Source organism: Phyllobates terribilis, unplaced genomic scaffold (assembly GCF_046119375.1).
Source record: "Phyllobates terribilis strain yellow unplaced genomic scaffold, ASM4611937v1 Scaffold_1__5_contigs__length_1240528914, whole genome shotgun sequence".
In the NCBI taxonomy this organism is placed as follows: Eukaryota; Metazoa; Chordata; class Amphibia; order Anura; family Dendrobatidae; genus Phyllobates; species Phyllobates terribilis.
The window spans coordinates 296,034,284-296,049,710 of NW_027362761.1; the positions used below are offsets into that span (position 1 = coordinate 296,034,284).

At 44.4% G+C, this 15,427-nt stretch overlaps 1 protein-coding gene across 2 annotated transcripts in view; it reads right to left on the reverse strand.

Moving 5' to 3' along the window:
• Nucleotides 1-15,091, reverse strand: part of LOC141166895 (protein DGCR6-like) — a 45,064-nt gene extending 29,973 nt beyond the window's left edge. Inside the window, exons 1-3 of one of the 2 annotated variants that reach the window (XM_073654068.1) lie at nt 14,863-15,091; nt 10,519-10,679; nt 228-350 (exon numbers count right to left, since the gene is read on the reverse strand). In XM_073654068.1, the coding sequence (XP_073510169.1) occupies nt 228-350; nt 10,519-10,679; nt 14,863-14,972 (394 nt within the window). In that variant the 5' untranslated portion in view covers nt 14,973-15,091. The remainder of the gene's footprint in view (nt 1-227; nt 351-10,518; nt 10,680-14,862) is intronic. The other variant, XM_073654077.1, reaches the window with a different exon arrangement.
• Nucleotides 15,092-15,427: the final 336 nt, after the last annotated feature.

A 15,427-nucleotide genomic window follows, 5' to 3' on the forward strand; every position in this document is an offset into this window, starting at 1 on the left:
AGTGGTATCCAAACTGGGCTATTGTGAATTACATATAATAGTTGTGGCATTAAGATCATTTTCACCAAGTTAAGTTAATAGGACCAATAACTGGTATGGTGAGTTTACACCATGTATTTATTTTCTGCCAGAATTCAAGAAATAATGGGCTGATATTTAGTGAAATAAAGGAGCTCAGATCCCTGGAGATTTGAATTCCCTCAACCATTAAAGAGGGTCTGAAATACCTGAGTATCTGGAGAGAGCATCCACCTTCATTAGACTAGACTTATCCCAATTGATACGTAATCCTGAATAGTCCCCACATTCATCAACAACGGACATAGCACTAGTCAGCGATGATTCTGTATCTGCCAAAAAGATCAATAGGTCATCAGCATACAGAGCCACTTTCTCCACCACTGACCCAAGTATCAATCCCTTTATCCGATGGTTTGCCCTTATAGCCTCCGCAAGAGGTTCCATTGCCAAGGCAAAAAGCAGGGGTGACAATGGATACCCCCCATCATGTACAACAATGCCCAGCCACCCTTTTCACCAGGAGAAAGTTGTAAATTAAGGAACAACCTCCTCAAATTAATTGCTGTAGATTTCACAGGCATAAAGCCAGTCTGGTCCTTACCTACTAGCTGGGAGACAACTTTAATAAAGCGCTGTGCCAAAACCTTGGTCAAAATTTTAATGTCAGTCGTTAGTAAGGCATACCTCGTTTGCCTCGCTCATACCTCTGACATTCCACGATACCACTTGTATTTGATTAGTCATATGTACCCAGTGAATATAAGTTGAGGGCCAGGCCCTCCAGTATTGAAGAAATAAAACATACACTATTGACTAGCCAAAGGATATCCACTTAGTAATCAAGCCCCAACTTTTCTCTGCCCAGCCACCTCCCCCTTTCAGAAAAAGAGCATCAAAAATACCAGAAATTCAAACACGAGTAGGACCACCTATATCAAACAACACTATTCAACCCAGTAGAAACAATTTTTGCGTAGAGCATATACCTGACTGCTGTATCGCAGTGACTCCTACTGAACATGATCATCATCTTGAGTTTTTCACTCAAAATATTAGAACTATATATGACAACAGTGTATAAAATAACACATGGTAGTCGTCATCTGACATGTGGTCCAGCAGAGAATTGCCTTGTCCTGAAGGGGTTATGCACAAAAAATGACAAATTCTCACAGCTCCTCCATCACCAGCTACTGTTGCTAAGGCCTTCTCATTAGTGTCCAACCACGCCAACGCATCTGCTGGGAACTGGAAGAACTGGGCCTTGTCAAGTGCCACCACATGAAGCTTCGCAGGGTACATCATGGAGTACGAAATAGAAAGAGCTCTGAGACATTTCTTGATATCCAGAAGTTTTGCAGGTTTCTTCTGCACTTCCGCTGAGAAGTCTGGATAGATATTTTATTGCCATCTGTTGTTAGGGAATGATCTCTGGCATTGCGGAGTATAGAGTCTCTGTCCCCTGATGGGAATCAGTTTTATAAGCACTGGTCTAGGTGGATCGATGTGATTGGGGACTCTATGGGTCCTTTCAATAGCAAAAATGGTGACAAAAACTTATTTTGCCAAACTTATCTAGAAGTCTCTCTTTCAAGTAAGGGTACCAGCTCTAGCCCTTCTGCCTTCTCTGGAACACCCACCAAGCGGATATTACTGAAACGGGATTTACTTTCCAAATCGTCTGTCTTGCTCACTAGTAAGCTCACATCATGAGATGTTCTTTTTAACTCCTTGAGTATGGGTGAAAGTTGATTCTCCACTGTGCTTACTCTGTCTTCAACCTTTAACTCTTTCAGATACACCATTCATTTCCTCCTAAAAGTAATTCATGTCCTCAACTTTTTCACATGTATAGCAAGGGTATTAAGAGTCTTATTATTAGCCATAATGGCAGACATAATGTTTCTTACTGTAGGTTCCTGTAAATCAGTGGCATTTGTAAGTGTGAGTTTTAAAGCACATACTTCCTTCCCAGCACCTGTAGCATGAGATAACAGATTTCCATTTGACAGTCCCTGGAAAACAGGCCCAGAGATGGAATCCATAGCTCCACTTTCTCCCTCCATGACATCTCCGGCTGCTGATACTTCTAACTCCTCTATATAATCTGAGGATTTGTGCGGTGGGGACAAGGGAGCGTGAGCATACTTCACCAGCTTGACTGTAGCAGCCATCGCTATTCTCTTCCTCGCAGGAGCACGGGCTGGAGAAGCCATGTTGGAAAGGCCCTCATTCCGGAGCTGGTCTCTGACTGCCTTAGATTTGGTCAGTACGTGTAGCATTCAGATGGCTTCACAAGACCACCGATGAAGGAAGCCAAGGAGAGATACCCCAGGGCTTTATAGACTGAAAATTTGCTGTATCCACAGGATTATGCAGGATACTTTGCAGGAGCTCTGTTCTGTGTGTCCTCACGCCATGCAGCTACGGCCACAAAACCCCCATCCCACCTCCAATTTTTTAATGAAACCCAATTTCAAAAATTATTAGCCCCAAATGCATGCATGCAAAAAATATTGTCCTCAAAGGTGGACTACCCATTTATGACCTATGACGTATAGGTATATCATAGGTCGCCTCCTTCCCTTTGAAGATGCAGGCTTGGAGCCCGCATCTTTTCAGGCCCAAGACAGTTCAGCTGTCTTGTGCCTGCAAATCTGCTATGAGCGCCGCTCCGTAGCCGGTGTCCATAGCAGATAACTTCTGCTACACACAGCAGGGCTGAAGATCAGAAGATCGCAGCTTCAAGCCTCCTAAGGAGACTACTGAAGCAAGTAAAAAGTGTAAAAGTCTTAGTTACTTACCGGTAGCAAGATTTTTCAGAACCCATGACAACACCACAAGAGAGGGGATATGCCCACCGAGCACAGGAAACCTACAGGCTTAAAAGGGCGGCACCTCTCTCTTGCCTCAGTTAGTTTACAGAGTATGAGAGGACAGCCAAGGTTAGTACCACAACAATCATGTAAATTTACTAAACCATGCCCCTTTATTTCAAATTATTTATTTATTTATTTATTTTTTTTACACACACATCTCAGACACCTATAAGAGTGAGTCTATAACAACCTAAAGGAAGTTATCCCACAAACGTGAAGGGAGGGAATATAAGGGTGCTGTCATGGGTTCCAAAAAATCCCGTTACCGGTAAGGAACTAAGACTTTATTCGCTCACCCATGACAGCACCACGAGAGAATTACAGAGAATGAAGATTCTAGGGAGGGACCACAGCCTGGAGCACCCTTCTCCCACAGGTGAGATCGGTAGAGACACCCATATCTAGCCTATAATGTCGGTAAAAAGTAGAGGGAGAGGACCAGGTAGTGGCCTTACATATCTCTCGTCCATGGAGACACCTGTCTTCTCCGCTCAGGAGGTCGCCACGGCCAGAGTGGAATGGGCCCTCAGAACTTCCGGTACTTCTTCCCCACTTTAGGAGTAGGCGTGAGCGATGGCATCCCTTATCCATCTAGCAATGGTGGGTTTCGAGGCCTTACATCCTTTTCTAACCCCTTGGTGACACAAGAAATGGGGTTTATCCTTCCTAAAACCGTTAGTGACGGAAAGGTACTTAATTATACATCTCCTAACATCTAAGGAGTGTAACCTCTCCTCCTCTGGATTTTTGGATTGGGGCAAAAGGATGGTAACACTATCTCCGGAGTCCTATGAAAGCGGGTAGCCACTTTAGGGAGGTATGCCGGGTCTGGTTTAAAGATTACCCTGTTCTCTAATATTTGAGTTAAGGGTGGAGCTGAGGACAGGCTCTGGATGTCACGCACTCTTCTGGCCGAAGTTAATGCAACCAAAAGAGCAGTTTTCAAAGAAATGTTCTTTAGGGAAACCGAATCTAAGGGTTCAAAGGGCGATTTGGTCAATGCTGATAAGACCAAATTCAGGTCCCAGGGCATCAGATTTGATTTTGTAATGGGTCTAGACCTAAAAGATGCTTTAATAAACCGTGATATCCAGAAATTCCTGGCTAGATCACAGCTAAACAAGGCCCCAAGTTCTGACATCTGAACCTTTAGGGTACTGGTGGACAACCCCAATTCAAGGCCTTTTTGAAAGAATTCTAGAATTTTGCCTATAGGTGCCCCATCCTCAACATTACCCCCTGAAAAGGTCAAAAATTTTCTCCAGGTTCTTGCATAAATACGTGTAGTGATAGACTTTCTACTATGTAAGAGGGTATATATTAGATTTTAAGAAAAACCCCTTCTTTTCAATAATACCCACTCAAATTCCACGCCGTGAGGTGTAGACCCGGAGCAGGAGGATGGGAAATTGGCCCTTGTGAGAGGAGATCTGGAATCTCCGGAAGGACCCATGGGTCTGAAACTGACATCTCCCTCAGGCAAGAGAACCAAGGCCTCTTGGGCCAAAAGGGAGCTATCAGCACAATCCGAGTTCTGTCTGCTCTGATCTTTCTGATGACTATCGGAAGAAGAGACACAGGAGGAAAGGCATAACCTAGGCTGAATCACCAGGGGACCAGGAGGGAGGCTACCACCAGGGGACCAGGAGGGAGGCTACCACCAGGGGACCAGGAGGGAGGCTACCACCAGGGGACCAGGAGGGAGGCTACCACCAGGGGACCAGGAGGGAGGCTACCACCAGGGGACCAGGAGGGAGGCTACCACCAGGGGACCAGGAGGGAGGCTACCACCAGGGGACCAGGAGGGAGGCTACCACCAGGGGACCAGGAGGGAGGCTACCACCAGGGGACCAGGAGGGAGGCTACCACCAGGGGACCAGGAGGGAGGCTACCACCAGGGGACCAGGAGGGAGGCTACCACCAGGGGACCAGGAGGGAGGCTACCACCAGGGGACCAGGTGGGAGGCTACCACCAGGGGACCAGGTGGGAGGCTACCACCAGGGGACCAGGTGGGAGGCTACCACCAGGGGATTCTCCCTTGGGTATAGGGAACAGAAATCCTTCACCTTCCGATTCTGTCTGGTGGCAAATAGTCCAGAAATGGGGTCTGCCAGTGGTGGATCTATTTGGGAAAATAGTTTTTGATTTAAGACCCATTCTCCTTCTCAGAGTATTTCAACTTCCACTTTCTCCAGTATTTCGTCCATTGTTGAACCCAAGAGGTACTCTCCTTCACAGGGGATGGAGCACAGTCTTGCCCTGGCATGGAGGTCCCCCGGCCAACAGTTCATCCATAAAGCTCTGTGAGCAGCAATGGATAAGGCAGCTGACCTAACTGCTAACCTCACCGAGTCCACAGAAGCATCAGCCAAGAAGGCCGCAGCGCCCTGAATTAAAGGGAATTTGGACAGGATTTCTTTTTATAGATACTTTATCCTTTATCTGGGACTCCAGTTGTTGCAGCCAAATCATGAGGGGTCTGGAAGTGCATGTTGATGCTACTGCCGGTCTTAAAGCCTAAGCAGAAGTTTCCCAAGTACCGTTGAGGAAGGTGTCTACCTTTTTATCGAGTGGGTCTTTTAATGCCCCCATATCATCAAAGGGCAGAGAAGATGACCTGGAAGCCTTGGTTATGGCTGCATCCAACTTAGGGGCTTTATCCCAGGAGGAAGAAGATGATTCCTCAAAGGGATATTTTCGCTTAAATGAAGGTGGAAGGGAGCCCATTTTCTTTGGCCTATTCCACTCTTTTTGTACTAACCCTTGTATTTTATCGATCAAGGGAAAGAAGTCTGGTCCATACTCTTAAACATTAAGTCCTGGACTTATCTTTCTTCCCTAGTGTCCACAATGCCGATTGTGGAACAACCTGCTTTGACCAAAGCGTTCACCTCATTTAGAGGAAAGAAGGGCGACCCGAGTCATTATCCTAAGATGACACCGACCCGGAGGGATCCTCTAAGTTAACTTCACCCTCGGATACCAGGGAACTGACAGAAGGAGAGACCTCCGTGTCCCTTCCCCCTCTCGGCTTCTTTTTGTTTGAGAGGGCTTTAGTAATCTCAGTCTTAATGAGGGATTTTAACCCTGCCAAGAAGTTAGGGGTGTCTTCAGCCACAGTCTGGTCAATGCATGACTGACAGAGCCTTTTGGGGTAAGTGTCTGGTAATAGGGCCTTACACAAGGCACATTCTTTGTGCTTTGATTTAGAGGCGAACTTCTTCCCCTGAAAGATAGGAAGAAAGAAGGGAGCTCCATTACCAAGTGAACATTCACGAAGATCACTTACCCCATAGTCAATCGGGTGGTACCAGCATAGACGAAGGACCTTTCTCAGCTGAGGGATCTTCCCTAGAGGTTGCCAATCCGTCTAGTCTGCTGGAGCTACATTGGCTGGACCTACTCCAAGATCTGCACTTAGCCACGGTATGGCTGCTTCCACCGCTATTGTGAGGGCGACGTTTCACCGAACTCTCCAGGGGCTCCCCAGGCAGCAGCTGATGTTGAAGCTACTGCTACTCCTGCTCTTATTGCAGATTTTCCATCATGAAAATACAGATGGCTGGGAAGCACATGCTCAGTTGAACCAGTTCATTATATACTGACCACTAAGCCCGGCACCTGAAACTTCCAGCTCACATGACCCCATGTGACTCCCGGTATCACTGTCAGCGTTACCCAGCAGGGAACGCCCCTTACATCAATCACAGCACTATCCCTGGTGCGACCGCCCCCCCTGGACGTGTCACCAGCTATGCCTCCGGATCTTGGCCGACCTTCGATCCCGTCACTGGCCCTCCCTCTATATCGCTGCCAGCGTCACCAGCCGCGTCATCGCTCTTCTGAGTTACCGAGCAACACGCATCGCTGGTCCGTTGGCCACGCCCCCCGCAGCCTCCACAAGATGCCGGGGCACTTCAGCACGCGGGGAGGACAGGAGCAGGAGGCAATCTGGGCCGCGCTGGAGTTGCTCATCCCCAGGCATGGGGAGCTGCTCAGACAGCGTTCGGTCATGGAGCCCACCGTGGTGCCACCAGGAGCCCTGCACTGACCAAGGTGGAGAAGGCATCCCCACCTAACTCGGTCAGCTTCGGTCTTCAATACAGGTAAGCCTGCACTAGGTTCCCCTCAAGGACAGGAAACCAAACTGATGCGGGAGAGAGGTGCGGCCCTTTTAAGCCTGTAGATTTCCTGTCCTTGGTGGGCGGATCCCCTCTCTCGTGGTGCTGTCATGGGTGAACGAATAAAAAAAGTTTTTAAAAATATTTTAAAAAAACTAAAAAAAATAAATGTTTCAATCACCCCTCCTTTGCCCCATTCAAAATAAAAAAATTCAAAAATACACATATTTGGTATTGCTGCCTTCAGAAACGCCCGATCTATCAAAATATAGAAAAAATTAATCCGATCTTTTGTCACCGCAACATTGCAATAATATGCAATAGCAGGCGATCAAAACATCGTATTTACCCCAAAATGATATCAATAAAAACGCAAGCTCGGCATGCAAAAAATAAGCCCTCGCCAAGCCCCATATTCCGAAAAATGGAGATGCTACGGGTCTTGGAAAATGGTGCTTTTTGAATTGTTTTTTTATACAAACTTTGGATTTTTTTTCACCACTTAAATAAAAAAAGAACCTATACATGTTTGGTATCTGCAAACTCCTAATGACCTGGAGAATCATAATGGCAGGTCAGTTATAGCATTTAGTGAACATGGTAAAAAAAAAACCACACAATTGTGGAGTTGCACTTTTTTGCAATTTCACTGCTCTTGGAATTTTTCCCGTTTTCCAGTACACGATATGGTAAAATCAATGGTGTCATTCAAAAGTACAACTTGTCCTGCAAAAGTAAGCCCTCACATTGCCATATTGACTGAAAAATAAAGGTTATGGTTTGGGGAGCAAAAAACAAAAACGGAAAATCCCAAGGTCATGAACGAGTTTAAGAAATCAACGAACAATGAATATTTAAGCAGGACCACAGGACATTATATAAGTGTCTGGTAGGTAAATGCTAGGCCTTTTCCTGTAACTCTACAGTCATGGCCAAAAGTATTGAGAATGACACCAAAATTATATTTTCACATGATCTGCTGGCCTCTGGTTTTTATTAGTGTTTGTCTGATGTTTATATCACATACAGAAATATAATTGCAATCATATTATGAGTACCAATAGGTTATATTGACAGTTAGAATGAGTTAATGCAGCAAGTCAATATTTGCAGTGTTGCCCCTTCTTCTTCAAGACCTCTGTAATTCTCCCTGGCATGCTCTCAATCAACTTTTGGACCAAATCCTGACTGATAGCAGTCCATTCTTGCATTTTGCCAGAATTTGTTGGTTTTTGTTTGTCCACCCGTCTCTTGATGATTGACCACAAGTTCTCAATGGGATTAAGATCTGGGGAGTTTCCAGGCCATGGACCCAAAATCTCTATGTTTTGTTCCATGAGCCATTTAGTTATCACCTTTGCTTTATGGCAAGGTGCTCCATCGTGCTGGAAAAGGCATTGTTGGGCGCCAAACTGCTCTTGGACGGTTGGGAGAAGTTGCTCTTGGAGGACATTCTGGTACCATTCTTTATTCATGGCTGTGTTTTTAGGCAAGACTGAGTGAGCCGATTCCCTTGGCTGAGAAGCAACCCCACACATGACTGGTTTCAGGATGCTTTACAGTTGGCATGAGACAAGACTGGTGGTAGCGCTCACCTCTTCTTCTCCGAATAAGCTGTTTTCCAGATGTCCCAAACAATCGAAAAGGGGATTCATCAGAGAAAATGACTGTGCCCCAGTCCTCAGCAGTCCACTCCCTGTACCTTTTGCAGAATATCAGTCGGTCCCTGATGTTTTTTCTGGAGAGAAGTGGCTTCTTTGCTGCCCTCCTTGAAACCAGCCCTTGCTCAAAGAGTCTCCGCCTCACAGTGTGTGCAGAAGCACTCACACCAGCGTGCTGCCATTCCTGAGCAAGCTCAGCACTGCTGGTAGTCCGATCCCGCAGCTGAAACAGTTTTAAGATACGGTCCTGGAGCTTGCTGGTCTTTCTTGGGCGCCCTGGAGCCTTTTTGACAACAATGGAAGCTCTCTCCTTGAAGTTCTTGATGATGCGATAGATTGTTGACTGAGGTGCAATCTTTGTAGCTGCGATACTCTTCCCTGTTAGGCCATTTTTGTGCATTGCAATGATGGCTGCACGTGTTTCTTTAGAGATAACCATGGTTAACTGAAGAGAAACAATGATACCAAGAACCAGCCTCCTTTTAAAGTGTCCAGTGATGTCATTCTTACTTAATCATGACTGATTGATCGCCAGCCCTGTCCTCATCAACACCCACACCTGTGTTAATGGATCAATCACTAAAACGATGTTTGCAGTCCTGCCTTAAAAGGAGCAGCTATGATGTTGAAATGTGTTTTGGGGGTTAAAGTTCATTTTCTGGGCAAATATTGACTTTGCAAGTACAGTAATTGCTGTTAAGCTGATCACTCTTTGACATTCAGGAGTATATGCAAATTGCCATTACAAAAAATGAAGCAGTAAACTTTGGAAAAATTACTATTTGTCTCATTCTCAATACTTTTGGCCATGACTGTATAGAGGCACTGATGTCTATGGAGAATGCAGCACTATCCAAATGTTAAAAAATACTTTGCAGCAGATATCGAGGGATGGTTAGGATTTGATCAATCTACACTAAATTATTAGAGGGGTTCTCTGCTTCTGAATTAGAAAATGTACGTTTTAAGACTGTGGAGGAGACAGGATGTGGACATGATCTCGGAGTAACTTGACGCCTTTAGAGAGCACAATGGGACAAAAGTCAGAATGGTCAGAGTCATAGAGCAGAGCGACAGGAGGTTTGCGCCTCTCTCTTCCCTCTACATTCGGATGAGCTGCGGGCACATAATGCTCATACTGCTGTGTCCAGAATCACAATTATGTATTGGCTGCCGTCTGTCCATAGATGATTTTATGACTTTATTGATTTCTGATCATTATCAAGAAGTAGAATAATAAAAAAACAAAAAACTATAGAAGATGTAGATATGGCATAAGTATATGGATGAGGACAGACCTTATTATACAATAGCTCTTCTATAAACTGCTTATGTAAAATGGATGGATGAAGGGAACTTATTTAAAACAAATGATAAATTATCCTTAGGATAGGTGACACCTTACTGATCATGTACCCATCAGCTGAACGGGGAATTTTTATCCTCCAACAGGACACTTTATCCCCACTGCAAAATGGCACAGCAGGTTGGATGCCAGACTACCCTGGATGCTGTAGAAAGCAGCGAGCAGCACTGGACAGCCCCGTAGGGAATGAATGGAGCAGCAGTGAAGTGTCAGCACTGCTACACCATTCTAATGGGAATAAAAGTTCTGCTGATAAGTGAAGGTCGGACCCCCACCAAACAACAAGGTAAGTTATTGTATTCACTGGAAACTAACCTATAACAAGCACAGAGCATCAGCCATAATGTGTGTGATAGGATTTCTACATCACAGATTTGGCAACCATGAACTTCGCTGTAAGGCAATGCGAAACGTGTCAGTGACAATGAATAGTGAAATGAAGTGCTGACGACCTGGACTTGTTCCTTACCTCTGTGTTCTGCATGTAACTTTATACGCTGGTTATACAGGTTTTTTTCTGTCAAATGCTGGATCTCCAACAAGCCTTGGACAATCTCAAAGACGGTGCCATCAATAAGTGCCAAGGCCAAATCACTGAGAGTGGTGTAAGACAAGCGCTGCTGAAAAGAGCTGCAAGAAAGATCATTCAGTGTAAGAACACACAATATTATCAGATCGGTAGAAGTCACTACTAATTTATATCTTAGTTGTGCGCTAATGGATCAGCACTACAAAGCAGAGATGATCTGTAGCTTTAAAGGTGTTTTCCAAGATGTTGAATTTGAGGGCCGCTATGTTCCAGTGAGTGCTGGAGAATGCTTTACACTGCAGCTCTGCTTGTCCATAAATCTAACAGATAGTCACTGGATTATTATTTTAATGGACCAATAATTTCAGAAAACTGGACATATTAAAAAAACAGTTTCAGTAAATAAAAAAAAAAATGTACAATGAAAATAAAACTGTCCACCAAGATGCAACTTTTGGATGCACACAAATTAGCCTAATGCAGATCCACTTTATGTTTTTGGGTTATAAGGATTAATAATAATAATTTTTATTTATATAGTGCCAACATATTCCGCAGCACTTTACAAGGATTGACCCTATTAGACAACCAGAGCTCCTTAATGGAAGCATGACAGACCCCATTACAAATCATTGGGGTCTATCATTTGATAGATCCATCCTTGGTAGGAGTTCTGCTACTCTGATCCTTTGAGAATTGGGTTGGGCTAGCAGAATGAAATCCAAACAATAAAAACACTATTAGCATACAGGTGGCATATATATATATATATATACATATACATACATACACACATATACATACATACACACGCACACACACACACACACAGGTGAGAGTGCAAGGAGGAGTTTAGAAGAGCCACTGTGTGGGTATGTGCAGATGGACTTTTTGTGGTGGGGAAAAAAAAAAAAAGAGGATTAGATCGATAGTGGTAACTGCCTCAGAAGATGCTCCTTTTGAGCATCCATTTCAGGCGGATTTCGTTTGAAACCCATCTGAGAAAACGCCGCAAAACTGCAGCAAAAAATGAATATAATGAACTGAAATAAAAAAAAAAAGACACCGGGAGTGGAGCAGCCACAAGAAAAACGGCAAGACTGAAAGCAAAGCCACAGCTGAAAAAGGCTGCCGTCTTCTATCTGAAGTGGCTTAACCTAGGAAAACCTACATCTTAAAGACGTTGCATGCACATATCCTTAGGCTGGGGTCCCACTAGTGTATAACATCCGATGCGAGCGGGAGCAGAGTGTCAGTGCTCTGATCCTCTCTGCGGGAATTGCACTGCACTCGGGTGATAGCCGAGTGCAATGCGATGTTTCACACGCAGCCATAGACTTATATGGGAGCATGCCATAAGGTTTGTAGAGGCAATCACAGCATGCCGATTCGGCATGAGAAAATAATCGCAGATGTGAGCTGCACCATAGGATAACATTGGGGCGAGTGAAATCAGATTTTTTATCGGATTGCACTCGTCTGATTGCATTGCAAGTGGGAGCGAGCCCTTCGGGAGTTTTTGGAGGAGTTTTTCATTTCATGAAGCACTTGGGAAGATTTTTTGTTCCCCAATGCATTTTTTTTTAACCTGATTGCACAGTGCCTAGTTTGAGCCGATCCCATCAACAGGCACTTCAAAGACAAGACAGGCACTTTATTTTCTCCCACTAGGAGTTATTCAAAGTGTGAAGCAAAAAGAATCTCAAAAGACTGAAAAATCACTGTAGCTGATAAAATCACTTTGCTGTGATAAAATCACTTACCTGGTATGAACCAGGACATAGATTTTATCATAGAAATTAATAGGAAAAAAACTTTCAGGTACTCAAACGAATTTTTGGGTGTTCCTTTTTTAAGAGGATCCGCTTTAAAAATCTCATAAAAAAAAAACCCCGCTGTGTGCACAAAGCCTTATAAATCCTTCCCTGAAAACAAGCAATCTATCTTCAGAAGGTGCCGCTAAGTAAAATTAAAATCCTTAGTCTGGTCTTTGCTTGTATGTAGTCTTCCTTTTCGCTGATTAATGGATGTAGTTTCTCGTCCCTCCAGTGTTATAACATTATAGCCTCACAAGATGAGTAAGGACTGGTCTATCCCATCACACAAAAAGAAATAGAAAACCAAAAGGGGGAATTAATCTGACACTAACCTTTGGCACCTTCATGTTTGCTCCGCTAACCTTTTGGAAAAATGGGCAGGGATTAGAGGGAGGGGCGTGGCCAGATTAACTATAATTTACGTCACAAAAAAAATTATTTCAGAAATGTCCACAACTAGAGAACCTTAATGACTTTGAGGCATGCACTGCAGTGAACTCTGATCTAGACTGGTGTACAAATTTCCAGTCTTGGTGAATCCGCCCTTTAAAGTGCACCTCCAGTTATAGAGGGGGCACTCATTACAGGTGGAAGAAAGGCAATTCCGGCAGCTATATTGGAAAGGGTTCTTTACAGTCAGACTGTGGAATGCCGACCACAAGAGGTAGTGATGGCAGACACTATAACAGCATTTAAAGAAGGGCTGGATGATTTCCTCTGTACACATAATATCGTGGGTTATAATTTAGAGACAAAAAAAAAATGTATAATTGGTGGAGAAAGGTTGAACTTGATGGACCTAAGGCTTTTTTCAACCTATGTAATAACAATTAAAGCGAGGTAGCACAATATTCATTTTCTATGTCATTTTCATTCCCAATTTTGTCCTCATTATCAGCCCAGACTGGCTGTGGTCTATTATGTTTCTGTGTCCGGTGCTGTAGTCTGACGGCAGAGCTGAAGCCGGCGCACACCATGGCCGGTCCGTGCTGCTATGGAGAGAAGAGTCAGGAATGAAGTGATTTAGAAGAAGTACAGTATATTAGTGCAGCCTCCCGCACTAGCTCCACTGTACAGTATAACTGGAGGTACAGGTCAGGCTACAGTCACACATCTGTGAAAATCTGACTTCTATCCATTTTTTGGAATCACTGAAGCAGATAGATTATAATAAAATTATGTGAATGCAGATAGTTGCATTATGAATACAATGTGAAATATTAAACATATAAAAAATATAGAGTATTGTGTGTGTAAAGTTAATGACAAAACAATAGGAATCATTTCATACTTAATGAGTATTTATTCTTTTGTGTGTATATAGATAGATATAGGATATTGTTGAAACTAGTAGTCCACTGTTTTATACATGTGATATTTAAATGGGATTGGATGATTATATTATATATGCAAAGATAATTTGGATTTTTTTTCCTTTTTTTTCGAAATTTGAAATATCTAAATGTAAGGATGTATAATAAATACATGTATACATTTTTTTGTTATGGAATAATATGATTGTAATGTATTTGTTTTTTTTCTGCATTACTTCAGGGGATGTACCCTATATATTCATGTTGTAACTATTAGTCCACAATTGACAAAAGCCCGGGATGGGCTGAAACATTTTTTCTGTGGCTCTTCATTAAAGAGCATGACCATACACTGAGTGCCGGGATTTGATTCTATGAACGGTGGCTTACCATGCGCACCACGGTCTACAACGGAGTGCTGGCCATCTTTCTGAATCATTGGTTTTTATCCAGTGACTCTCAGCAATGGATCCTTATAAAACGGATAGTAAACTTAAGTGACAAATGTCGTCTGTTTTACACAGATCACCATAGACCATAATTAGCCGCGTCTGAGCCGCAAAACAAATGAGAATTGGACCTACTGTGAATCTCTCGGGCAGGAGACATGGATCAATGAAACTCTATGGGTTTATGTGCTGTCGGAAGAAAAAAAATGGAAGGACTAGGACATGTCCCAGTGATGTGCGAACGCAGGTTAAATAGTATTGTATTCTTCTTAAAGGTGCTGTCCAATCTAATAAGAAAATTCAATCTTCCCCTGGCGGTTAAGTAGTCACATGACCATCTGCATACTCGCCGACAAGTCTCTCTTCCAGGAGTCTAGTCTGCATGCGACTGTGCAAACTGTATAAATACGACATGTGACCACCAACAGCACAGGGACCGCAGCCAGGACAAGTCGCCAGTCTGTGACTGTAGGAGTGTGGTTCAGGATACAGTCTACACCGTACACTGGGCGATGACAATGCATACAGCACTCTAGACTATGCTGGCGATATACAAGCGTGTGGGGTAAATGGGAGACCACTGACGACCTGTGTGTGGGGTAAAGGACGCTATGTAGGGGCAGCAGACTGCCAGGAGGGGCGCTATCCCCATCTGTTTCACTACAATGAGGCAGGTTAGCCGTGCAGCGGCCGCCATGTTTCTACCTCGGTAAATCTTTGACGAGACTCTGCAGCTCGGACAGGAGGTAATAGTGCCGCTCCTGCTGCTGCGTTATGTCGCTCGGGTCCCCGTACGTCCCCAGGTAACCTGCCATGGCGGAGCATCTACACAGCCAGAGACGATAGGGTCATGTGACGCGTCCGCGTAGTCACGTGAGTGTTTGAGCTGAGAGATCCGGAAGTAGAATGACGTCACTTTCCCAGTTCCGGTGTCGTGCTGTGTTATTTCCTGGTTGGTACCGTGTACGTTGGGGTTTCTCTGAGGCCTCCGCACTGCAGCTCTACTGCGCAGACTCCGATGCAGCAGGACTCCCCGGGGTAGCGCCCATATAGACAGTGCTGAGGTGACCAGAATGGAGGTGGTTTCAGGAGCTCCTCACAGAGAACAGGCAGCCTAGGAACAGGCAGCCTAGGAGTGTGCGCAGTGACGAGCCTGTGCTCATATTGATGTAGCCAGGGACATGTAAACAACCATCTTCTGACGAGCCTGTGCTCTTATTGATGTAGCCAAGGACAAGTAAACAATCATCTTCTGACGAGCCTGTGCTCA